The 26,336-nt window shown below is 52.2% G+C and overlaps 1 protein-coding gene across 4 annotated transcripts in view; it reads left to right on the forward strand.

Moving 5' to 3' along the window:
- The window catches only part of CALN1 (calneuron 1), a 150,776-nt gene that overhangs the window by 69,387 nt on the left and 55,053 nt on the right, over positions 1 to 26,336 (forward strand). For all 4 annotated transcript variants that reach the window (XM_077787472.1, XM_077787471.1, XM_021533213.3 and 1 more), the window contains one exon: positions 14,098 to 14,241. In XM_077787472.1, the coding sequence (XP_077643598.1) occupies positions 14,098 to 14,241 (144 nt within the window). The remainder of the gene's footprint in view (positions 1 to 14,097; positions 14,242 to 26,336) is intronic.

The following is a 26,336-nucleotide window of genomic DNA, read 5'->3' on the forward strand; positions in this document are numbered from 1 at the left end:
CCTCAGCATCCCTGCGGCTCTGGGGGAGCCTCCGCAAGGCACAGGAGGCTCTGCATGCCAGCCGGGAATAGGCAGGGATTCTTGGGTTTGGAATCAGGCAGGGACTGGGGAATGAGGCAGGGATTGGGGCTGGGAATCAGGCAGGGATTGGAGCTGGGAATCAGGCAGGGATTGGGGAATGAGGCAGGGATTGGGGCTGGGAATCAGGCAGGGATTGGAGCTGGGAATCAGGCAGGGATTTGGGATTCCAGCAGGGATTGGGGCTGGGAATCCATCAGGGATTGGGGCTGGGAATCAGGCAGGGATTTCTAGTGTTTGGAATCAGGCAGGGATTCAGGCTGTGCATGAGATGAAGCAGAGAAGGAAGGAGAGAATTGGAAAAGAAGATGGAAGGGGCAGCACGAGGCTGGTGTGAGAGAAAGGGAATAAATCAGGAATGACTCAAATCTGGGATGTGGGAGAAGATGGCCCCAGGTCCTCGGGGGAGAAGGATCTCACTGTGTGGTGGGGCAGGAGAGGAGAGAATGATGGAACCCTTGGAGAAAAGGCACTCCAGGAGTGCATCTGTTGGGAGGATGAGCTGGTAGAGGCTCAAACACCTGCTGGAGGATTTTCCAGCCATCACCTGTATCCTGGCAGCACCTTTCCCAGGGATTTTCCATGCTTCAGCACCTGAAGTCACACAGAAAAGCTGTGGCTGCCTCTGTCACCTCAGCACTCTGGGGAAGGCTGTCCCAACTCAGGTGTGGCTCTGCCTCCCAGACAGAGATGGATGGTCCAGCATAAATTATCTTCTCCAAAGCAGAGCTTAAGGTAGACTTCTCCAGAGTTCAGATAGCACACTGGAATTTTAATGTCAGCTCTGAAATGCAGTTGCAGCCTCTGTGCTTGGTTGTGTGCTCAGGTTCTGAGATTTCCTGGTATTTTTAGAAACACTCATTTGTTCCAAGGACCAGCAGATACAGAAGTGGCCACTGAAACGTGACCATGGGATGTATTTTGGAGGTATCAAGTGAACAGGAGTGAGATGATGATAAAGGCAAGGGTTACACGGCTTTTTCCAGCTCAGACAATGCCCTGTAATTGTGTGTCAGGAGTCCTTCAGCTTTGAGATCACACCAGTTAATTAAAGCAGCCCTCTGAAGAGCCTGACTGCTGGCAGCTTTGCTGCCTCCTTCTCAAGCACAAAACAGCCTCCGAAGGCAGCTCTGGTGTTCAGTGCATCCATCTGGATGGGAAACAGCACTTGGGAAATGGGAGAGGTGGTGGAATCCACCTCTGGTTTTACTGGGATAAACCAGGTTGGTTTCCACCCCAGGGGCTGGAAGGAGGAGCAGCCTTTGTGCTGTGCTTCTGAGCCTTCCCTGCCACTCACTTTTGGTGGCCTTATGTCCATTCCAAAGTCTGTGATCTGTGACACAATGACATGGGAATCCTGCTGTAGTTCTTGTTTCCCCTGGAAGGGAGGGATCCCTGGGAGGGAGCCCAGAGGTGCCTGTGCCACCTCCCTGCCGAGGCAGGGCCATCCCAGAGCCCAGGGCACAGCATTGTGTGCAGAGGCTGGGCAGGATCCCCGCTGAGGGAGACTCCAGCCCCTCCCTGGGCAGCCTGGGCAGGGCTGGCACTGCCCAGGGCAGAAGTTGTGCCTCCTGTGCAGGGGCAGCTCCTGGGCTCAGCCCTGCCCGTGGCTCTGGTGCCACTGCTGGGCCCCGGAGCAGAGCCTGGGCCCTGCTCTGCCCTCCCTGCACACAGGGACAGCCAGGCCTGAGGGCCCCTCTCAGCTGGGGCTCCTCTCCAGCCCGAGCAGCCCCGGCTCCCTCAGCCTTTCCTGGCACAGAGATGCTCCAGGCCCTCCTCATCCTCACACCTGAGCTGGCCCCGCTCCAGGAGCTGCTGTCCCTGAGGATGCAGGGCTGACCCTCCCCTGGCCCAGCCTGAGGCTGTTCCCTCTCCTCCTGTCCCTGTTCCCTGGAGCACAGCCCGACCCCCCGGCTGTCCCCTCCTGTCAGGAGCTGTGCAGAGCCACAAGGTCCCCCTGAGCCTCCTTTTCTCCAGGCTGAGCCCCTTCCCAGCTCCCTCAGCCTCTCCTGGGGCTCAGCCCCTTCCCAGCTCCGTTCCCTTCCCAGCTCCAGCCCCTCCAGGGCTCTCTCATCCAGGGGGCTCAGGACTGGACACAGCCCTCGAGGACCAGGGCCAGCACAGGGGACAAAGGGAACAATCCCTGCCCTGGCCATGCCTGCCCACGATGCTTTTGGCCACCCGGGCCCCTGCCGGGGTTATCCTGAGCCAGAGCCAGAAAGGTTCAGGTTCCCCTTCTCTGATATTTGATGCACACAGAGGGGCTTTTGGGCTGCTCCCAGGATCTGGAAATGTAACCTGGGGAGGGTTTAAAATTCATCTACTCCACAGTGGCTTCAGAGGCTGTTCAACCTTGGAGAAGCACCCCAAGGGGATTCTGCCAACTGCTGCCTCACCCAGATGGATTTGATCATCTGCAGAGAGTAAAATAATGAGGCTGTTTTTTGGTGTCCCAGTCCGGGTAGTCAGTGCCAGTAAAGAGCCCAAATCTCATTTCTCTTCCCCATTCCAGCAATGTTTGTTTTCATTCCACCAGGAGAAGAGCTGCCAAACTCCTGCTTTTGGGATAGGGCAAAACAAAAAAAAAAAAAAAAGGTGGGGGGGGAAAGAAAAATATGTTACCAAAAGGTAGGAAATGAAAAGAAATGAGTTCTTCAGTATTTCTTAAAGTGTCATTAAAGCTTGCAAGGAAGGCAATCCCTTCCAAGCTGGATGGTCTATGCTTGCCTCTAACACATTTTTCCAATGGAATTCTCAAGGACTGCTTTCAGGTACACAGCACAGAGAGAGAGAACAGGGATTTATTCTCAGGAAAGCTTTATTCTTATGGGTCTTTGATGTGCAGAAATTGCAGTTTCATTCAAACTACCAAACAGGAGAGAAATGCAAATATTTCAATCACTCTCCTGGAATACTTGGAGGATTCAAGGCTTATAGAACAACATTTTTTCCTGTTTTCTGCAAAAGTTAAACAGAGGAAAAAGAAACCCAGGAAAGCTTCTCCTACACCTGCTATTAAATACTTTGGAAATAGAAACTCCCTCTGGATTTGCAGAACTGGGAGGGTCCTTGCAGGTCTCTTCATATCCCTGGGACCCGGCAGGTTCCACGGAGTCTCCTTCAGGAATGAAGTCCCCAAATCACAAGGCTGAATTTGTTCCCATCAGTGAGCAGCTTCCAATTATCCCTTTACATTTCCAATGATCCCTTTACATTTCCAATGATCCCTTTGCATTTCCAGAAGTGGATGTTTGAAACTGCCTTTACAACTCCTCTTCCTGATTTCTTTGGTTGGAAATCAGGCTGGGCTTGTTTTTTGTACTGTTGGGGACAGCAAATACAGAACAGACCCTGTCCCACATGCCAGGACCTGCCTGGAGATCAAATCCAGGGGAATTCCATTCCCCTCTTTGATGCAGGCCCAGCATCACTTCTGGTGCTATGGATGGACCTTCAGCCAGAGTGAATGAGCACTCACAGTGCAGCTCCAGGGTGAAATTCAGATTTTTTAAGGGATTTACAATGAGTTTTCTGCTCTCTGCACAAGGCAATACTTGGGAATTGCTGACAAAGCTGTGGGAGCCGTGTCAGTTTTTCCAGAGGGGCTGAAGTGTTGCTGTGGGACTTTTTGGGGCTCCCTGTCCCTTAAGGGAAACACTCCAGTGATGCTTTGGGAAAAGCTTTCCCAAATTGCTTTAGACTTTACCAAGCTGCTTGGACTTCTTCCATGGAAACCTTTTCCACCCGCAAAATGCAATTTTGATTCCATTCCCTGTTGAAAATGGCCCTTTCAGCCAGAAATAATGGAAGGACTTTGTTTTGGGAATGCTGCAGTATTTCCTTTGGAATTGATGATTTCAGTGTTTAAAATATTAAATAACGGGGCTGTGAAATACTGGGACTCCAGTGGGCTGAAGCCTTTTCTGGAAACCATTCCCAGCAGGAATGATGGATGAGCTTTGGTTCTGCTCCACTGCAAAGCCACGGCAAGGAAAGCAAACCAAACCAAGGAGTGGACTAGTTCCCAATTTTCCTCACCTTTCTTTTGGCCAAAATATTTCTAGCCTTTTGCTCCGTTGTGACCTCATCCCAGCTGCCAGAATGCTGAAGAAGAGGCAACCAGGCTGCCCAAAAGCTCCTTTTCCTTCTTTTTATTGTTCCTTTTTGTTTTCATTTTCCTTTTTGCCTTCTCTCCCTTTCCTTTTTCCTTTCTTTTTGGTGTTTCTTTCCCTTTGTTTTAATTGTTTTTCTTTTTCCTTCTCCATTTTCCTTTCTCTTTTTTTTTCTATTTTTTCTTTTTCTTTTTCTTTTTTTTCTTCTTTTTCATTTTCTTTTTCTTTTTTTTTCTTTTTCATTTTCTCCTTTTCCTTTTTTGTTTTAATTTTCCTTTTTCTTTCCCTTTCATTTTTTCTTTTAAAATTTTAAATTTTTTTTTTTTACCTTTTTCTCTTTCTCTTGTTTTGTTTTTTTTTCTTTTTATTTTTCCCTTTTTCCCCTCTTTATCTTTTTTTTTTTTTAATTATTATTTCTCTTCTTTTCTGAGTATTCCTCACCTTTCTTTGGGCCAGAATATTTGGAATTAACCCATTTACTTCAACCCAGCTGCCAGGAGGCTGAGGAAGAAGCAGCCAGGCTGCCCAAAAGCCAATGGAATGTGGAATTGTGATTTCTGTCTCCAGCTCTGGGCAGTTCCCAGCCCATCCCTCTGCTCCAGCTGGGATTGCTCCCACATCCATCTGCCCTCGGTGCTACCTGAGGCAATCCTGAGTTTGTTTGGGATTTCCAGGGGCACTGGAAATTGGGGGCTGGGGGGTTCAGGTGCTGAGGACTGAGGTCCCAGCCCCTCACCTGCCGGGCTCTTCCTGTTCCTCAGGGATTTGGGGATGGACAAAGATCCCTTGTAAGGTCAAAGTGCTGGGTGGAGCTTGGAGATTGCAGAGATTGGCAGCCCCAAAATGAGAAGGTGCCAAATTTGGGGAAAAGGAAAACAATGGGGAAAACTGCCCCAAAGCAAGGGCAAAAATCTGAGTTTAATTCTGCATTCAAGTTTGCGGTTCTGTGCACAAAGAACAGAGTTTGTGTTCGAGGCTTGAACCAGGAGGGGAATTTGGGCATGGCTGAGTCCTTCCCAGGAAGTTTCCTTTGAACAGAGCTGCTGCTGCCTCTTTCCTCCTCTGGAGCCAGGACTGTGGCTCCTTTCCTGAGCTCCCAGCAGGGAGGAGACAGAGACAGAGAGGATGTGTCAGGTGGGCTTTGCTCACTGGGCTCCTGATCACCAGCTGTGCTCTCAGGGAAGCATTTCTGTGGTAGAACCGCTCAGGGCTTTTGGAGAAAAGCTTTTTCCAGGATAGAAAAGATTCTGGGACTTGGGGAGCAGAAAATGCACAGGAATAGGGAATTTTGGGTGAAAAGCATGAAATCAGAGGCATGCTGATTTTTTTCTTTCCCAGGGGCAGTTGCTCACCTTGGATGGGGATATTGGAGAAACAAGGAGTGGGAATTAATCCAAAGGACGCAGAAGGTGGCAGTGCCCAAGGCCAGGATGGACATTGGGGCTTGGAGCAGCCTGGGACAGTGGGAGGTGTCCCTGCCATGGCAGGGGTGGCACTGGGTGGGCTTTGAGGTCCCTTCCATCCAAGCCATTCCAGGATGCTGTCAAATCTGCTGAGAGGAAAGGGATGAGAAGGATGCTGGAGGTGCTGCTCCCGTGCCACCTGGAGGATTTGGGGGAGTAAAAAGGAATGTGAGCTCAACTCCTAAGTCCTGAGCAGACTCAGCAGGGTCCAAGGTCCTCTGGTCCTGAGTAAAACCAGAGTAAGGCCTTATTAACCTGGACTTAATGTGAAGTTAATTAAAGACAGAGGGGTTAGAAGAGCAATGGAACTCCAGGAAAACCTGCTGCAGGCACTGCCTGTCCTTCTGAAGGGTGAGTGTGGGATGGGGAGGAGGATCCCAACCCATCACCTTTGTCAGAGTCAGGTCTCAGGGTTTGCTTGATCCCTATGGGCTGTTCCAAGGATGTGATTCCAAATGGTGCAGGAACACTGGGCAGGAAATTCCCAACAGACAGTGCCCAAAGTCCAGCCAAGGCTCAGGGAGGGCCGGGGAAGGGGCTGCACACGAAGGGAGAGCTTCTGCTTCCTGCTGGGCACGGACTGAGGGCTTCGGGTTGGAGACCTATGGAGCTCGTTCCAGCAGAAAAGTGGGGCAGGATGCAAATCCCTGCCATGGAGCAGAGGAGACAATCCCAATCCCAGGTGGCTGCTGGGAGAGCGGGGATGTGAGGGATTGAGGGATGGGAGGGGATGGGAGGAATTGAAAGATTGAGGGATGTGAGGGATTGAGGGATGTGAGGGGATGGGAGGAATTGAAAGATTGAGGGATGTGAGGGATGTGAGGAATTGAGAGATTGAGGGATGTGAGGAATTGAGAGATTGAGGGATGTTGGGGATGTGAGGGATGTGAGGGACGAGCGGGATGTGAGGGATGAGCGGGATGAGCGGGATGTGAGGGATGTTGGGGATGTGAGGGATGAGCGGGATGTGAGGGATGTTGGGGATGTGAGGGATGAGCGGGATGTGAGGGATGTGAGGGATGTGAGGGATGTGAGGGATGTGAGGGATGTGCGGGATGAGCGGGATGTGAGGGATGTGAGGGATGTGAGGGATGTGAGGGATGTTGGGGATGTGCGGGAGCTGCAGCAGGCGAGGCTCAGGGAGTGGAGCTCTCCGCTCCGTGCTGCTCTGCAGGAGGAGGAGGAGGAGGGAGGAGAAGGCTGTTTGCTGATAGAGAGAGCTGTGAAAGGGAGATGGAGCTTTCTTTGGGAAACACTGGAAATTTATTCCCTTCTCATTCAGCCTTTTAGCAGCGGGTTCTGGAGTTGTAAACAAAAGTCGTAGCATGAATCTGGAATTTATCTGCCTTGTAGTGCTCATCTTTCAGTGCAGGGTGTTGTTTGTTTTTTTCTTCTTCTTCCTTATTTCTTCTTATTTTTCCTTATTTCTTATTTTCCTTTCTTCTTATTATTTTTCTTATTTTTCTTCTCCGTCTCCCTTCTTTTTTCTTTTCCTTTCTTCTTTTTCTTCTTCTTCTTTCTTTTTCTTTTCCCTTCTTTTTCTTCTTCTTCCCCTTTTGCTTTCTTTTCTTTTTTTCTTCTCATTTGTTTTCTTTCTCTTTTCATCTCTTTTTCGAAAACTTTCTTTTTCTATCTCATTTTCTTGTTTTCTTTTTCCATCCATGCTGGGTAACACATTTTTCCCTTGTCTTGCCCATCCTGGGTGATGGAACTTGCAAGAAGCCCCACAGAATTCCTGGCTCGGCCACCCAGCTCGGGACCAGCCCCACCCTGGGGAGGACCCCGAGCCCACCTGGGGCAGGGGAGCTCTTGGGCTGTTCCCAGGGCATTTCCATGGTCAATAATCCATGGCAGAGAAGCTCAGGAGGAGCCTGTGCCAGTGCTGTGAAGTTCCCTGGATTTGTCTGGGTGTTTGGAGCCCCTCTCCTTTCTCTCGGAGGTTTTGTGTTGCACAAGTCAAAGGAAGGGTCTCTGTGGTGGCACCTCAGCCAGTGTCCCCGAGGGTCACCAAAACCCCCTCTGGAATGGGCCGAGGTGCTGTCCCCACACCCATCTCTGCAGGGGGACAGGGATTTGCAGTGGATGTGGCACAAAAAGCTGATTTTTATCCAGGGAGCAGAACTGGCTTGGTCAGAGCCCCCGTCCTGGTGCTGCTGTTCAGAATATCCAGAAAAATATTCTGGATTTTTCTGGGTGCCCAAAAAACCCTTGGGAGTGTCCTGGTGGAGATCCATGGAGCCAGGGAGGCAGCAGGAGGGGAGGGCAGAGATCTGAGGAAAGGTTTCCAGCAGTGACTGACAGATGACAAAGCTCAGAACATGAGCCCTCACGTAGGAATTCACATGGAATAATCTGTAGGAACAGGAAATTATTTGTAAGAATTAACACTGGAATCATCTGTAAGAATTAACGTGGACTCACCTGTAAAAACAGGAAATTATCTGTAAGAATTAACATAGAATCATTTGTAGGAATTAACATGATATCAACTGTAAGAACATGAAATAACCTGTAGGAATTACCCTGAAATCATCTGTAGGAATTACCATGGAATCACCTGTAGGAATTACCATGAAATAACCTGTAGGAATTACCCTGGAATCATCTGTAGGAATTACCCTGGAATCACCTGTAGGAATTACTATGAAATCCCTGTGTGTTTATGCCGCAGTGTGCACTGAAATGTTTGATAAGGGATATCAAGACTGAAATATTTGGAATAAAACTGTTCTCAAGCAGGCTGAAAGAGGTCCCTGGAGGCTGAGGTGACTTGGTCACCAAAGCTGCCCAGAACAGACAGAGCCCAATTTCCCAATGCTGCTGCAGCCACTCCTCACCCCTGGAAGTTCCTCCTCATTGAGGGTAAATTCCCTTATCTCAGTGGTGCTCCTCACCTGAAATGGCTTTTCCCTGTCCCTGGAATGTCCCCTCACAGGTGGAAATCAAAGCTCTTCCCTGGCAGGGTGGGCAGCTCTGGCACAGGTGCCCAGAGCAGCTGGGGCTGCCCCAGGGTCCCTGGCAGTGCCCAAGGCCAGGCTGGACAGGGCTTGGAGCAGCCTGGGACAGTGGGAGGTGTCCCTGCCATGGCAGGGGTGGCACTGGATGGGCTTTGAGGTCCATTCCAATCCAAACCATTCCAGGATTCCATGAGCTGAGTCCTGCCTTCCTCTCCATCACCCTCATCACTTCGCTCCAAGCTCATCCCAGGCACTGGGAGAGAGGATGTGGTGGTTCCTCCTGATGATTCCCCAGGCACCAACAACTCGGTTTTCACTCCTGATTTATGGGTGGGGTCAGAGCACGGCCCCTCCCTGCCTCTGGTGTTGAGGGTGAGCCCTGCTGGTGTCCTGCAGGGATTTGCAGGGCAGGGAGATTGATACACACGGTACAGACATCCAGAATGGAAGCTGCTGGTTTTCCAACTCCTTCCGACACCTGCAGCATCACAGCCTGCCCCCAAGGGTTCCCAATACTTGCAAAGCTTCCCTTTGAAGGTGGATCCGGGAGCAGCAGCCCTCCTTCTGTCCTGCATTTCCACAGGAATGGGGGCTCCCAAAGGTTACCTGGAAATATTCCATGTGCTTGGGAGCAGAAGCACCAAAAACATCTTTTCCACAATTCTTTTTTGTTTTTCCTGGGGAAGGGAGAGATAAATAAAAACCTGCCAAAAGCTGTGACAAACAGAGCAGCCCCAGCCATGAGCTCTGAGAGCTTTGCCAGCTGTGCCAGGTGAGGAGCACTGGCTTGTTTGTGCCATCCCCGTGTCTCTCCCAGCTGCTGGACCCTGTCAGTCCTGCTGGTTATTCCCCATTTCTGCAGCCTGCTCCTGCCTGCTTTGAAACTGCCTTTACAACTCCTCTCCATGATTTCTTTGGTTGGAAATCAGGCTGGGCCTGTTTTTTGTACTGTTGAGGACAGCAAATACAGAACAGACCCTGTCCCACGTGCCAGGACCTGCCTGGAGATCAAATCCAAAGACAGAGGAGCCAGAGGCTGCAGCAGCTCAGGGGGACACAGGGGACCACAGAGCCCCATCCTGGGCTGCTTCACTGAGATCCCAAAACCCAGGGGAAATATTTTGACACTTCCCATTGGAATTTGTTGGGGGGGGGGGGGCATTGCCATTAGATAAAAACAGGATTATTTTGACAATTCGTTGCAATTTGCGGCAGGGGGAAAAAAAAACCCACCCCAAAAAAACCAAGAGTGAGAACAGCAGATGGAGGGCTGGAAATTTCCAATTTTTTTAGCTGTAGTAGTGCCAAGCTTCACTCCCTGGTTCACTCAAGGACGAGCTGTTTGCAGCTTGCAGATCGTTCCCTTGGTACACTTTGGGGGCCCAAAGGTGCAATTAAGGACTGTGATGAGTGGGGACATTTGGGGCGGTGTTATCTCGGCTCTTACCTCCCTGATGTCAGCGAGCCTGGCGGGGTAATTACACTTTTAGGGTGGGATTTACATCCCAAACCACAGCCAGGGCATGTGATGGAATTCATTCTCCTGGGAATCATTATTCCTCCTCCAGGAGACACAACAAAATGATGATGGTTGGGCAGGGAAATGAGTGGAAATAAACCCGGCCAGATGAATGGAAAGGTCGGGCAGGGGCAGGGAGAGGGCTGGGGAGGGACAGGCAGCAGCAGGGGAGGATGAGGATGGATTTTGGGGAGTTAGGCACTTGCCGGGCAGGGTGTCAAGCCCTTCAGAAAGGTAAGGAACCTCCTTTTCCTGGATTTCAGTCCAGGGGGATTGACTGGACGTGTGCTCGGTAATGGGGCAGCTGTAAAGTGCACCTCAACAGGAGCAGAGAGAGGGAAAGAATGAAAAGCAAACCCATCTCCCTCCACCCCTTCCCCTCCACAGCTCTGGAATGCTCAAATAACTCCGGGAAGGGAGTGCTGTGCTCTGGGCTCCAGGGGAACAGCAATCTTCACACCCAGGGAGGAGCAGCAGGATAAACTCTCCTGGGAAACCCTCTGCTCCTGCTGCCCAGCCCCTTCTGCCCCCAAACCCTGACTGATTTCTTCCTTTCTCCTTGCTGGACTTTCACCCTTCCAGTTCTTCCCAGCCTTGGATCATTTGGGGTAGTTAATTCGTGTTGTGGCTGCTGCCTCTTTGAGGTAATTAACGAAGGTGTTAATCAGGATGATTGGGTGCCCAGGGCTGGCTGGGGCTTGGAGCAGCCTGGGAGAGTGGAACAAGATGAGCCTTGGACCCTCCCAACCCCAATCACTGCAGGACTCTGTGATTCCATGGGGCAGGATGAGCTTCCTGTTCTCTGATTTTTCCTGGGATCTCTTCTTTTTCCCCTTTTGTCCTCTAATACAGTTCTGTGTCAGCTAGCCACACCTGAGAGTAAATGAAGACATTGCTTAGGGAAAGAGGAATAAATACTGGGATTTCTGACCCCCCAGGAGAGGGGAAATCCATGTGCTTGGTTTTCTCCGCTGCCACCCAGGCTGGCACCTCAACACCCTCCTCCCGTGATCCTTAAAGACAGAACAGGGCTCTGCTTTTTTTGTTTTGGATCAGGGCAAAGCATCCCTGTGGAGATGCTGGAATAGGAAAGATCCCAAAGCTTCTCCCAAGCCCCAGCACTGTCTGTGGAGAGATCAACTCCATGGACCACATCCCCTCGCAGCTCTGAGCCGGGAGCATCTGTTGCCATGGTGACTTGGTGGGGAAAGTCATCTGGGGAAAGGGATGCTGTATTTTTAGCTTTGGGTAATGAAATGTAACAGCTGGAGAGGAAGGTGAGGGGCAGGCAGGGGCCACAGGGCCCTGGAGCGGGGTTTCGGAGCAGGGCTGGGCTGGGGGAGGGTGCTCAGGATGGGCAGGACCTGCAGGAGCCTGGGAATAAACCCCGGGAAGAGAAGGGCATGAGGAGGAGCTGTTCCATGGCAAGATAAGGAGGAGGCTCTGCCTGAGGTCACACTGCTCCCTGCACAGTGTGTTCAGCCTATAAATAGCTCAAATCTACCTCTGCACAAGTGGTATTTATAGAGTGGGGAGGGGAAAGGCTCCCTTTGGTGACAGGACTTGATCTGGGCAGGATGTGCCAGGCTTGGTCTAAAGTTCAGGTCTTTGAGAGGAGCAGAAAACCCCAAATGAGGAGGGAGAGGGTTTTGCTCTGCTCAAGGCTCAAAGGTTGAGTGCTGTTAATGCAGCTTTTGGGATGGGCCCTCAGCTGGAGCTGCTGTGTGGATATTCCACAGCACAGCCCTGGACAGGTGTGCTTTATCCCTGGAATTTACCCCTGGCACTTGGATCAGTCTCAGTCACATGTAAGCTTTTCCAGATCCGTGTTTTACTTCCTAAAATCCTCTCCCAGCCCCCTGCAATGAATCCTATTCTTCTGCCTTCAGCTGTCACAAGTTTGTTTTCCCATTAATTGATCTGGGTGTAATATTTATTGCACTGAGCTCTCAGGGCCACACACGAAAGGAGATTTCCCTGCAGCTGGCAGAGTCTGATGGGATCAGGGATTCATTCCTACTCCAAAGGCTCCTGGAATTATGAGCTGAAGCTTTGAGAAGCCTCCCCACCTTTCCATCCCAGCAGGGTGGGATGGCAGGGAGATGGAAATGGGAACAGGATCCTGCCAAGGAAATGGGAACAGGATCCTGTCATGGAAATGGGAACAGGGTCCTGATATGGAAATGGGAACAGGATCCTGCCAAGGAAATGGGAACAGGATCCTGCCAAGGAAATGGGAACAGGATCCTGTCATGGAAATGGGAACAGCATCCTGATATGGAAATGGGAACAGGATCCTGCCCTGGAAATGGGAACAGGATCCTGCCAAGGAAATGGGAACAGGATCCTGCCATGGAAGTGGGAGAAGCCTGGTGGGGGCAGGGGAGGGGCTGAACCTGGACGAGGTGGTTTAGAAGCAGATTTTGAATTGTAAAGCCTTAAATAAAGCTTAGCAAAGACCACCAGAACCATTCCTTGGTGGGCTCTGATGCTCCTGCCTTTCTCCCAGGCACATCCAAAGGTTTTCTGTGGCCCCTCTGCAGAGTCTGGCAGCCCCTGACTCCTGGGGACAGGAGGTGGGGGGACTCTGGCAGCCCATGGAGGACCAGGAATATTTCCCTTAAAGCCTGAACTATTCCAGGCAGGCCAAACATTTACCATCCACAATTCCTGATGGGGAATGGAGGCATTTTTAACTAGTTTGGGGTTCTTTTCCCAAAACAAAAAAAAAACAAACTGCTGAGTTTTTCCTCCTGCTTCTCTATTGAAATGCTTTAAATGAAGGTGAAACTCCTCTGAGTTGAAGAGGCCCCTGGGTGTTCCCTACATCCCCATTCACAGAGGGAGAGGATGGAGCATCCCCTGATTCCCTCTCCAAGCACAGGGCAAAGACTGCTTCACCAAAACCGAGCACTGGAGGTGAGCATTTTCCCTCTCACCTCCCACCTTTCCAGTGAAACAGGCTCCCAGCTGCTGGAAAGTTAAAACTTCTCTGGCATTTGCAACAGGCAGATCTGGGGAGTTTGGGGCTGGGTGCTGAGAGGTCTGTGAGCAGAGACATTGAGGTGGTGGATTGTGGAATCGTGGAATATCCTGCCTGGAAGGGACCACAGGGATCATCAATCCAGCCCTGGCCCTGCACAGACACCCCAACAATCCCAGCCTGGGCATCCCTGGAGCTGTGGCAGCCTCGGGGCCGTGCCCATTCCCTGGGCAGCCTGGGCAGTGCCAGCACCCTCTGGGGGAAGAACCTTTCCTGAAATCCAGCCTGACCTGCCCTGGCCCAGCTCCAGCTGTCCCTGTCCCACTGAGCAGAGATCAGAGCTGCCCCTCAGTGTCTCCCCTCACACAAGTGGAGAGGAGCTGCCATGGGCTGGAGCAGTTTGAAGCTAAAAAACAAACCAAAGTCAGATATCAGGAGCTGAGCCAGGCAAAGGACAATTGATGGAAGTGGTTCCTTATGTTCCATCAGTATTTGTATTGATCTGATGCTGTTTAGTGCTTTAAAAACTTTATAAATTAGAGAAAAGCTGTACGAAGGATATGGAGAAGGAAATCACCCAGGGTGACAGCAAGAGAATGAGAGGAAACAGCTTCAGGTTGTGCCAGCAGAGGTTCAGGCTGGATATTGGGAATTATCTTCACTGAAAGGGTGGCACAGGGTGGAGTCCCTGGAGGGGTTAACAGCCCTGGGGATGTGGCAGCTGGGGACATGGCTCAGTGCTGGGTTAAGTGGTTGGACTCAATCTTAGAGGGCTTCTCCAGTTCTGTGTCTCTGATCCCGGGATATCCTGTGTGGGAGTGCACGGAGGTTTATGGGTGTGCATCAACATATCCTGATCATCCTGCCCCGGGGTGATCAAATATTCACAATAAACATCGAAAAAGGCAACAGCTGCAGCTTCTGTGCTCAGCATCCACCGAGTCCTCCACCATAACAGCTCCTTCTTTCTCCCTTCCCTCGGCAGAGATCCGGGAGGCTTTCCGAGTGCTGGACCGGGACGGGAATGGCTTCATCTCCAAGCAGGAGCTGGGCATGGCCATGCGCTCCCTGGGCTACATGCCCAGTGAGGTGGAGCTGGCCATCATCATGCAGCGCCTGGACATGGATGGTGAGTCGAGCTCTGCTCTCTCCTGGGGGATCCTCGGGGTTTCCCGGTGCTTGGCAGCCCTTGGATCCCCGTCCAACAATTCCTGCTCACCAAGGGAAGGGTGGAGGGCAGCTGGGGAACTTTGCTTTCACCACACAAAAGGAAAGGGCAAAGTGAGAAGTGAACCTGCTGTGGGGATCAGGCAGTCCATGGAAGGGGGATGGATCATCCCTTGTGGTGGGTGAACACAGAACAGCTCTCACAAAGTTCAGAAATCCCAACACTCCCACCCTGGGCATCCCCAGGAGCTCTTCTGGAGTGAAATGCTTTAAATGAAGGTGAAGCTCCTCTGAGCAGATGCAGGGGCCCCTGGGGTTTCCCTACATCCCCATTCACAGAGGGAGAGGATGGAGCATCCCCTGATTCCCTCTCCAAGCACAGGGCAAAGACTGCTTCACCAAAACCGAGCACTGGAGGTGAGCATTTTCCCTCTCACCTCCCACCTTTCCAGTGAAACAGGCTCCCAGCTGCTGGAAAGTTAAAACTTCTCTGGCATTTGCAACAGGCAGATCTGGGGAGTTTGGGGCTGGGAGCTGAGAGGTCTGTGAGCAGAGACACTGAGGTGGTGGATTGTGGAATCGTGGAATATCCTGCCTGGAAGGGACCACAGGGATCATCAATCCAGCCCTGGCCCTGCACAGACACCCCAACAATCCCAGCCTGGGAGCTCCTGGAGCTGTGGCAGCCTCAGGGCCGTGCCCATTCCCTGGGCAGCCTGGGCAGTGCCAGCACCCTCTGGGGGAAGAACCTTTCCTGAAATCCAGCCTGACCTGCCCTGGCCCAGCTCCAGCCCTTGCTGTCCCTGTCCCACAGGGCAGAGGTGGAGCTGTCCCTCGGGAGGAGCTGAGTCTCCCCTCACAGAGTGGTGAGGGGCTGGCCCAGCCTGGAGGGGGACATTCCCCAGCTGAAAACCAAACCAAAGTCAGATGGGCAGAAGCTGAGCCAGGCTGAAGGTGATGGGAGCAATTCCTTTGATGCCATCACCATCATGGAATATCCTGAGTTGGAAGGGAACCTCAGGATCATGCAGCCTAGCTCCTGGACTGGTCCAGACACCCCAGAAATCCTACACTGCAGAGATAATATTTCCCAGGACTTTGAACTTTTTAATCTTTGAACTATTCCCTCTGCATTCCCGGGCAGCCCTGGCCGGTGGCATTCCCGGGAGAGGAGCAGGATTCCCACCGAGTCCTGAGCTGCTCTAATGAGATGTTGGTTGCTCTGCGAGGAGAAGTTTGGAGGGGTGGAATCATCCCGAGCCAAGTCCTGCTGGGAGAGCTCATCAAACAATTGCTGAGGAAATAGAAGCAACAGAACCCCCAGGAGATGCGGGATCGGGATGTTGGAGCCAGGGAGGAATTGCAGCTGCTGCAGAGCTGAGCACAAGGAGCAATTCCTTTAAAATGCCCTTGGCAGGGCAGAGCTGGGGTGCAGGAGCAGCCGTGGCAGGGTGGGAACCCTGGAATGCTGCCGGAGCAGGGGCTGGGGCGATGGGAATCCTTGGGGACACTGGGGAGCAGAGTGGGGAGATGGGGCAGTGCCACTGCCCTGCCCCGCTGGGCATTCCCGGTGTCCCTGGGAGGCACAGGACAATTGTCACAGCTGTCACCCTGCTGCAGGTGTCCTGCAGAGCCTGGCAAGGACAGGAGATGCACTGTGGGCATGATCTCATTCTCTAAAGAAAAGGGGAAAAAAGGAGCCAACGCTTTTCAAAGTGTTCTGTCCAAAAGTTGCTGTTTGCCCCTTGCCCTGCTGTGCTGCCCTTTCCTGGCAGAGAGGGACTCGGGCTCAGGTTTGGCAAAGCCAGGCTTAGTGTTGTTCTGGATAAATTCAATTAGGGAGGCTAATTATAGATAAATTAATTTACAAGAATTTATTCAGCAAGTGGTATTAAGCAAAAAGCAGCACTGGGTGGCCAGAGAGTCCCTTCTCTACCACAGCATGCACCCTCCCCTTTGACTTTTTTGTTTTATAGTCTTTTTTTCTTCTTCTTCTTATTTTTTTTTTTTTATTATTTTTTTATTTTCTGGTTGACGTATTTTCTCTCAATGCACTCTGCGCCAGTGCAATTGGTTGCTAGGGGTTCTTCCTTTTTTTTTTTTCTGCCCTTGGTGGTCGTAGGAATGAAGGCTCCTCATCTTCCTTGGAGATTGTCCTTGGCTTAAAAGTTAACATATATAATTAGTTACACAGTTTTCTATGCTAGTTGCATCTGCACAATTCTTAAGCTGTTTCCCCTCCTTTCTCCTTCTCCTCTCATATCTTGAAATTCTCTACTCAGTTCAAATTCTTATCTCCTTTAATACTCGTTTTGACGAACAAAGACCTTTTTATTTATTACAGTGAGCTGCCAACTCCTGGGGTCTTTTCCCGAAATTCGGAGCTTTTTTGGAAAAAGAGTGCTGGGACTTGGCTCCCAGTTCTGATTGATCTCCAGTCCTTCCCTGACTCTGGCAGGCTTTGGCACCGTTCTGTGCAGACTGGTGCTGTGGGGGGACCCGAGGTGGGGAGCAGAGTTAAACCTGGAATGGTGGAAGTGGTAAATTCCTGCTGAGGCTTTCCAGGGAGCTCAAGGTGCTTTCTGCAGGGATGGCAGCTCGTCCTCCAGCTCCAAACTGGTTGTACTGGTGCAGTGTTGTAGCAGGGCTTTGGGGGTGTGCCAGGGGAAGGTCAAGTGGGCCGTGGATTTAAAAAATAATCAGGGAATAGGAAATTCCTGAGGCACTGAGCAAATATTCTGTGAAAGATTTACCTTGCCTGCAAATTGAATTAGTGCTGTACAGCTTGAATTTATATTATTATGGCTACTTTTTCTCCAATGGATTCTTCATGTTTTCCTGGGATTTAACTTGAACTGTGGAGTGAGAACCAGCAGCAGCCTCCTTCTTCCTCTCCTTCTGGGAAAGGGCAGCATTCAGGAGCAGGGTAGGAATGTTGGCTGTGCCCAGTGCTCCCAGGAGCAGCCTGACCACCTTCCCATATACTCCTGGGGAGGGCTGCTGAGGTTTTCCAGGCTCTTGCTTGGCATTGGATGGGTTGGGAGCTCGGGTGGTTGAAAGGTCACACCCTGGGAGGAGTCTGCAGTGGCCAGGAGAGCTGGGGGGAGGTGAAATCCTCTGCACATCTCTGCGCCGTGCCGTGAGTTACGATGTGCTGGCAGGTGGAGCAGCCAGACATCCATTCCTTCCTTCCCATCAAAACTGCTGCCAGGGTCTGCAAATGAGGTAAGAAAATTGGCAGGGCTTGGGATTTAAGCTGAGCCAGCCTGAGCAGCCCCAACATCCAGTTTTCATCAGCAGATTCCAGCGTGGCAGAGGGGCCACAGCTGACCTCACTGGGAGCCAGCAAAAACAGGAGAGCCAGGGGCTGGGACGGGAGCTGGGCTGGGCTGGCTTTCCCTGATTTCTGCAGGGATGGCGATGGAGAGAGCAGGAGTGCCAGGCTGGGCACTCCTGAGGAGCACCCACAGCCTGTGCTGGGGCTGAGCATAAAGGGACCTGAGCAGAGAACTTCACACCTGGGGTCACCTCCTGCCACTGAGCCAGGGAGTGGCACAGGGAATGGCACAGGGAATGGCACAGGGAGTGACACAGGGAATGGCTCAGGGAATGGCACAGAGAGTGACACAGGGAATGGCTCAGGGAATGGCACAGGGAGTGGCACAGGGAGTGGCACAGGGAATGGCACAGGGAATGGCTCAGGGAATGGCACAGGGAATGGCACAGGGAGTGACACAGGGAATGGCTCAGGGAATGGCTCTGGGAATGGCACAGAGAGTGACACAGGGAATGGCTCTGGGAATGGCACAGGGAATGGCTCAGGGAATGGCTCAGGGAATGGCTCAGGGAATGGCACAGGGAGTGGCACAGGGAGTGGCACAGGGAGAGACACAGGGAATGGCACAGGGAATGGCTCAGGGAATGGCACAGGGAGTGGCACAGGGAATGGCACAGGGAATGGCACAGGGAATGGCACAGGGAATGGCTCAGGGAATGGCACAGGGAGTGGCACAGGGAATGGCACAGGGAATGGCACAGGGGGTGGCTCAGGGAATGGCTCAGGGAGTGGCACAGGGAGTGGCACAGGGAATGGCACAGGGAATGGCACAGGGAATGGCACAGGGAATGGCTCAGGGAATGGCTCAGGGAATGGCACAGGGAGTGGCACAGGGAATGGCACAGGGAATGGCACAGGGGGTGGCTCAGGGAATGGCTCAGGGAGTGGCACAGGGAATGGCACAGGGAGTGGCACAGGGAGTGGCACAGGGAGTGGCACAGGGAATGGCTCAGGGAATGGCACAGGGAGTGGCACAGGGAATGGCTCAGGGAATGGCTCAGGGACAGGCACAGGGAATGGCACAGGGAATGGCTCTGGGAATGGCACAGGGAATGGCACAGGGAATAACTCAGGGAGTGGCATAGGAGAGTTCCCTCCAGGGCCACGTTGTGCAGCTGCTCAGGGGCACTCTCAGACCCCCCATCGGAGCAGGAAGGAATGGATGCTCCATAATTCATCACTTTTGGTGGAAAAATGGGGTTAGGGAGAGAGCACTGCTGGAGCTTGAGCAAAACCGGCCCTGGCACAGCTGGGATTTGGGCCAGGAGCCCTTCACAGGTGTCACCTCTGATGCCTGCACAGGTGCTGAGGGCTGCAGTTCTTCCAAAGCTTGGCTGAGTGCTTGGACAGCACTGCCAGGCCTGGGGTAGGGTGGTTGGGTTGTCTGTGCAGGGCAGGATTTGGATTCTCTGATCCCTGTGGGTCCCTCCCAACTCCAGGTATTCCATGGTTCCAGGATTCTGCCAGGTGTCTCGATTTGAACAGACAGGTGTCTGCGAGGGAAGGCAGGAGCCTCCCTGAAGTGGAGAATGTAAACCCCCTCCCTCTGAAATAATATCATTTTAAAATTAGAGGGCTCTCAGGCAAAGATATGGGAATAGGAATAACAGTTCTTTACTAGGACAATTAAAAATACAAATGCAATAGTACAAAAAAAAACCCAAAAAAACCCAAACCACTGCCAGAGTGGGAAGAGGAGCTTTCCCCTGTGTGTCAGGGAGGTGGCTCAGCCCCATCCCAGGGGGGCTCAGCCCTCCTGCAGTGCCAGCTGTGCTTCTGCTGGAGCAGGATCCTGCACAAGGGGGGAGTTTTCCTCTGGAGCTCCAGGGCTGGGGGAGATGGGCCTGGGCTCCTCTGGGAATGCAGGGGGAAGAAAGCTGCTCCTCTGGGAATGCAGGGGGAAGAAAGCTGCTCCTCTGGGAATGCAGGGGGAAGGAAGCTGCTCCTCTGGGAATGCAGGGGGCAAAGGCTGCTGTGCTGTTCCCAAAGTCAGATTGTATCCAGGTAGGAATGCGTGGCTCCTCCCCTGGGTCATACAATTGGCATAAAACCCCCTCAGTTATGGAGAAAAATAGGAATCTCCCTGGAATATTTCAAGGTCTCCAGAGAAATCCTAAGAAATCCTCAGAACCCCCCTTCTGTGAACTCCAGGAGATGTTGTGGCACTGCTGGGATGGGAAGTGCCAGAACAGGACAGGAAGAAAAGGGATTTGCTGGGCAAAAATGTTTCTCTTTAGGAAGGGAGGTGAGGGCTGGGGGTTCCAAGATTCCCATTATCCCAAAGCTTTTTTTGGAAGTGTGGGGCTCTTCCCACAGAGGTTGTTGGTGGACCTGGGCACCCCTCTGGGGGCTGTGCCTTGTAGGGAGCCAATATTTTGGTCTGGAAATACTCCCAGAGGTCAAATCTAGCCTTTATCCTCTGGATTCCCCTCATTTTCAGCCATAATTCTACACTTCATGGACAGACACTGTGAGAGGGGCCCGTGCTTCTCTCTGCAAGCTGGGGAATGACCTGGAATGTTCTGCCAGCACAGGGAAAGGGAATAGTTTACACATTTCTGTGCTAGAAAATGGAATTATTTTTAAATTCTTCCAATTGGCAGTGATGATAAAAACGCTGGGAAATGGCACATGGAATGTGTGGTCTGATCTGGGATTCCTCCTCTTTAAGCAGGATTTGCTATAAAAGAGATGAATGTGTGGCTTAAGTGTCACAAATTGTTTTTCTAGGATTTTTATCTGAGGAATCAAATGAGCACTTGGTGCACTAATTAGAAGAGCAGCTGGACAAATAACTCCAGGCTACCACAAGAAGGGGAAAAATCCACCCCTGGATGTCAAATTATTTATTGGGGTGAGAACAGGGAATGTTTTGATGAAGCAAAAGTTGAAACCAAGGACCTGCCTGGTACCTCTGGAACATTCTGGGATGGTGACATCCTTGGGAGCAGTGAAAAATGGGGGAATTTCAGCTAAAAATTCTGCAAAAGATCTGTGAGGTCATCGAGTCCAACCATTCCCCCAGCACTGCCAAGGCCACCACTGCCCCATGTCCCCAGGTGCCTCATCCACAGGGCTGTTAAACCCCTGGGCAGTGTCAATGCCTGACCAGCCTTTTCATGGAGACATTTTCCCAGTATCCAACCTAAACCTTTCCTGGTTGTTTCCAGAACAACCTGAGGTTGTCCTGGATGTTCAAACCCAGGCATTGGTGGCATCGGTGCTGTAGTTTGGTGGCCATGGGGCCACTTGGACCAAACTTGGACCTGATGACCTTGGAGGTCTTTTCTAACCTCAGTAATTCCAGAACTCTTCCAGAACTTCGAACTGAGATTCCAGTTTTTCATTTCTCCCCCATTGCTTTAGTTTGCCTGCTCTGGCTCCTGGTGAGGGAAGAGACACCAGTCCTGGGATTGGTCAATGACATCTGGAGACAGAGCAAATCTCTCCTTCAAAAATGAACTGTGAACTGTCCAGCTTTCCCCTGGGGCAGGCAGAAGGCAAATCCCTTGTTCTTAGGCATGGACAAATCCCAGGATCACAGGATCATTAAATTTGGACAAATCCCAGGATCACTAAGGTTGGAAGAGACTTCCAAGATCATCCTGTCCAAACTTTGATCGATGAAATGTTGGCTTCTGTCCACAAGCTCAGCTTGAACTGCCTGGTGTGGGACAATGGTGACATTCCCAAGCTGGAAACATTTTCTCTCCTTCTTTTGTCTCTCACTTTTATTCTTTTTTACTGTAGTGGATGTTTCCTTGTGTTTCAGCATGAAAAGAGCTGGATAAAATATTTCATTTTATATCTCAATATAAAATGTGTTTCAGTATAAAACAGCCCAGGCTGCTGGAGGGGGACAGGAGCCTTTTCTGGGTTAAAATCAGAGTTCACAGGAGTCAGACAATCCTAGAATCCCAGGTTTGGCATGGAAATAATCTTAAAAATAATTTCATTCCACCCCTTGCCATGAGCAGGGACGCCTTCCACTACCCCAGGTTCACTACCTCGTCCAGCCTGACCTTGGGCACTTCCAGGGATCCAGGGGCAATGGGTTATAATGGATTATGATGGATTTTGGGTTTGTCTTTTGATCTCAAAGTGATTTTTCAGTGTGAGAAATGATCCAGCCCGATTCTAGCCTGGCTGTCCTTTAAAATGTGTTGCTGAGCTGGGAATTTTGGGCAGTGAGATGGATTTGATGAGACTTGTCTGGATTTATGGGGGCCACTCTCTCCCTGTCTGCTCTCATTTGAACAATGAGGATTATCACATTTTATCCTATTCTGTCTTCTCACTGCAGAAATGAGGAGTAATTACAGCTGCTGCTGCAGCCTGTCAGATCTGCAGCTCAGGAGCAGCAAGAGGTTCATCAAATTACACCGAATTATATCAAATTATACCCAATAATATCCCACCCTGCCTTTACTGACGTGCAGCCCAGCACAAAAGGAAGCCCTGAGCACAGTGGAACCCCCCTGTGCTTGGGCTGGGGGGCACCTCGTGCCCTGTGCTTCCTTTGCATCCTTGCTGAATTTTATTTCTGGCTGAAATGCAGCGCCCTGGGATCATTTTGGCTTCCCAGGGTGTGTGTGCCCCTGGGGCACCCGGAGTCCTGCTGTAATGAGCTGCTGGTGCTGCCCAGGGGGCACCCAGAGCTCTCTGCCCTTCCCGGAGCTGATGGGATCCTGGGGAGTCTGGGGGGATCCCACTGCTCTTGAGCTGCTCACCGCTGGGAACGGACAGAGAGCTCTGCACAGCCCTGCCAAATGGCTTTGGGTGCCCAGGGAGGGCGTTTCAGAGAGGGCTGGGGGCTCTGGGGACTCACACCCCACCTCAGCAGCTCCTGCAGGGCCCTCCCCTGGGGACATCTGGTGACAGGGCTGGTCCCTGGGCATCCTGCAGCTCCCTGGGGCTGCTGTGGAGCTGGCAGGTGTCTGATGGGCATTTATTCCTTGCTGCAGCTGTTTTCCTTGGACGTTTTCACCTGGTTTCCTGCTTGTGCTAGAGCAGGAACACAGCAGATTCCCTGTCCCCCTCAGTCCCTGTCTGCTGGGGACACGGAGAGTTCACAGATTTATTTTTAACGGGAAGCAAACCAGGCCTGGGAGCTGTTCCCTCCTTCTGCATCCATCCCATCGGTGGGAAGGACAAACTCCCCCTGCTCCCCCATTTTGGGCTCAGCTGGAGCCTTCCAGCCCCCGTGGAAACCCCTTCTCCAGGGATGGTCCCTATGATCCATGGATCTTTTCTGTGGGGTTGTCATGGAACCAGACCCACACAACTGCTCTGAAAACTGCAGGAGTGGAGGGACTTAAGGGACAAGAGGGGCTCCAGTGGACATGTTTGCCACTTTCCTCAGATCCAGTGAAGTCTTCATGGAATCCCAGAATGGTTTGGGTGGGATCGGATCTTAGAGCTGCTCTCATTCCATGGGCAGGGACACCTCCCACTGTCCCAGCTGCTCCAGCCCCAGTGTCCAGCCTGGCCTTGGGCACTGCCAGGGATCCAGGGGCAGCCACAGCTGCTCTGGGCACCCTGTGCCACCCTCCCAGGAAACAATTTCTAATTCCCAATATCCCATCCATCCCTGCCCTCTGGCAGTGGGGAGCCATTCCAGAGCTCTTCCAGAACTTCAAACTGAGATTCCAGTCCTGTCCCTCCATCCTCCTCATCCCCAGTCCCTCTCCAGCTCTCCTGGAGCCCCTTCAGGACTTGGAAGGGCTCTGAGCTCTCCCTGGAGCCTTCTCCTCTCCAGCTGAGCACCCCCAGCTCTCCCATCCTGGCTCCAGAGGTCTCCCAAGCCTTGGAGCAGCTCTGTGCTCTTCTCTGGATTCATTCCTACAGACCCACGTCTCTCCTGGCGGTGGGGACAGTTGTTTCTCTCCTCCCAGAAGTCGCTGGAGCTGTCTGTAATTAAAACTGTTTTCCAAGGCCAAAGTTTTGGGGCAGATTTTCTCTGTTCCCATTGTGGTTGTGGACTGAGCTGTAATTAGGGAGAATTTCTCTGCCTTGTGCTGGACAAGGGCTCAGGCTGCCGAGGAGGCTCTGCCCTGCCAGTCTTTGACACCGAAAGCCTTGTCTGGGAAATCTCCTGAGGCTGGAGCTGCTCCTGCTCATCCTGTGCCTCCTCCCAGGGCACAGCCTCGCCCAGACCTCGCCAGCCCCGCTCGGCTGAGCCGGGCACAGCAATGACACAGCCCGGGCCGGCCGGGCACTGCAGCAGCTGCTGGAGAATAAAAATAAACAGCATTGTGTGCTCCGGGCCCCGAGCTGCAAACCCAGCTCATTAACTTTAAATATCTCACCTCGCTGCTGGCTGGAGGTCACGCTCGGCAGGAGGAGCACGGCGCTCATCAGCTCCCAGCGTGCTTCCTCATCCCCATCCTCATCCTCATCCTCATCCTCATCTTCATCTTCATCCTTATCCTCATCCTTATACTCATCCTCATCCTCATCCTCATCCTCATCCTCATCCTCATCTTCATCTTCATCCTTATCCTCATCCTTATACTCATCCTCATCCTCATCCTCATCCTCATCCTCATCTTCATCTTCATCCTTATCCTCATCCTCATCCTCATCCTCATCCTCATCCTCATCCTCATCCTCATCCTCATCTTCATCTTCATCCTTATCCTCATCCTTATACTCATCCTCATCCTCATCCTCATCCTCATCCTCATCCTCATCCTCGCAGGGGCCCCGCAGGGAACGTCCAGGGACCCGATTATCCTGATTTTCCTGAGAACAGCCAGGGAAAGGCTCATTTAGGGAGCAATCAGGGAACATTATCCACCCAATTGGATGCACAAGGCTCTGAAAACCCGGGCTAAGTCCGTTCTGCCCGGGGGTGGAGGTGATGCAATTCAGGAATGTTTTTCCCCTCTCATTTTCCTTTTCCGCTCTCATTTCCCTTTCCCCCTCTCATTTCCAGGCATGTTTTCCCCCTCCACTTCCCCTCTCCAGCTCTGCCTTTCTCCAGCCCAATGAAGATTTAATTCCACCCTCCAAGGCAGCAGCTCAGACAGGAGACTTTTGGAGAGACGGGTCTCTCCTGAGGGCTGAGGTGGGGCTGTCCCATGGGAATGGGGGTGGGATGGGGTCACCTCTGCCCCTCTGAGCATTCCCTCATTCCCTCAAAGCTCAGGCAGGAGCTCCCAGGAGCTGATGAGGGGATTTGGAGCCCTGCTCTCCCTGCCTGGCATTTCCAGCCCGGGCAGAGTTCTGAGGATGGATCCTGTGGGATCAGGAGCAGGGGGAGGTGGGATGGGGTCAGGGGGTGGTTTGGGTGCAGCTGGGGATGTTTGGGGCTGCTGGTGCCCTGACAAGGACTGCACAGCTCTGCCTCTCAGGTTCCTGCTGCACAGCCCAGCAGATCCAGCTGCTCCCTGTAGTGAAGGGCTCAGGGAAGATGAAATCCTTCATCTGAGCTCAAAACTTAGGGAAAGGGTGGGAATTCTCTGTGCTCAGCTCTTCTAAACCAGTGCAGAACCTGCAGGATCAGCTGGTGGCACCTGGAACCTCTCGGTGCTGGGGAGTGGGATCGGAACCTGGAGGAGAATTGGTGTTGGAGGGAAGTGGCTTAGGGAGTAAATCCCCTTTCCAAAGGGCTGCAGGCTCTTTCATCTCCCCTGAGGTGTCCAACCCAAAGTCTGCACCCTGCAGGGCAGTGGTGCTTTTCCAGTCCCCTCCAGATCTTCAGTCATTAATGATTTTCCTGTGTCCCATTTCCTCTGCACAGCTCCTGACAGGAGGGGACAGCCAGGGGGTCGGGCTCTGCTCCAGGGACAGGGACAGAAGGAGAGGGAACAGCTCAGGCTGGGCCAGGCAGACTCAGGGTGGACATTGGGAACATTTATTCACTGGAAGGGTGATCAGGCATCCCTGAAAATGTTCGAAAACCATGTGGATGTGGCTCTTGGGGACAGGGGTCAGTGGTGGCCTTGGCAGTGCTGGGGGAAGTTTGGACTCAATGATCCTGGAGGTCAGTTCCAGCTTCAATGATTCCATGATTTTGTGACCCCACAGGTTTATTTAGGAGACCCAATGGACATTTTGCAGAGGTGCAGACACTCCTTTGAGTCACTCAGGTCCAAAGCAAATCTCCCCGGGCTGCAAGGTCTGGAAAAACTCTTGGATTCCCAGCTCCACGCTGCTGTGTGCTGCTGCTCCAGCATCCTTGGTGCCCTTGGAATCAAAGAGCCACAGCGGTTTGGGGTGGGAGGGACCTTAGAGATGATCCAGCTCCAACCCTGTCATCCCCAACAAGGGTGCTGGATGTGCCACGGGATCCCAGGACTCCCTGCTGGAGCTCTTGGAGCTCTCAGTGGCCAAACTGAGCTCACACATGGCAAATGTTGATGTTGGAATTATTCCCAAGCTGGAATTATCCCCAAGGTCTCTCTGCACCCCATGAATGAGCAGTGAGGGGGAGCTTTGGCAAGTTCCCACTGGCCACACGAGGTCTGTGGCACTGCAAAGGTCCCCAGAGAACCCAGAGGTGTTCCTTGGTGCCTTCAGCATCCTCTCCCCACGATGGGACAACGAGCCAGGCCCCCACCACTGCCATTCCTTGTTATTGTCACACTACCCTGGCTCCTGCCAGGGCTGAGAGTTCCTGCTGGGACTCTGGGCACCTGGAGCTCTTCTCACCCAGCTGAGGGCCTGGGAACAAGGAGATGATCTGATTTGGCTCTGATGGGGTGGACAGAGAGGTT

Source organism: Lonchura striata, chromosome 20, assembly GCF_046129695.1.
Source record: "Lonchura striata isolate bLonStr1 chromosome 20, bLonStr1.mat, whole genome shotgun sequence".
Classification (NCBI taxonomy): domain Eukaryota; kingdom Metazoa; phylum Chordata; class Aves; order Passeriformes; family Estrildidae; genus Lonchura; species Lonchura striata.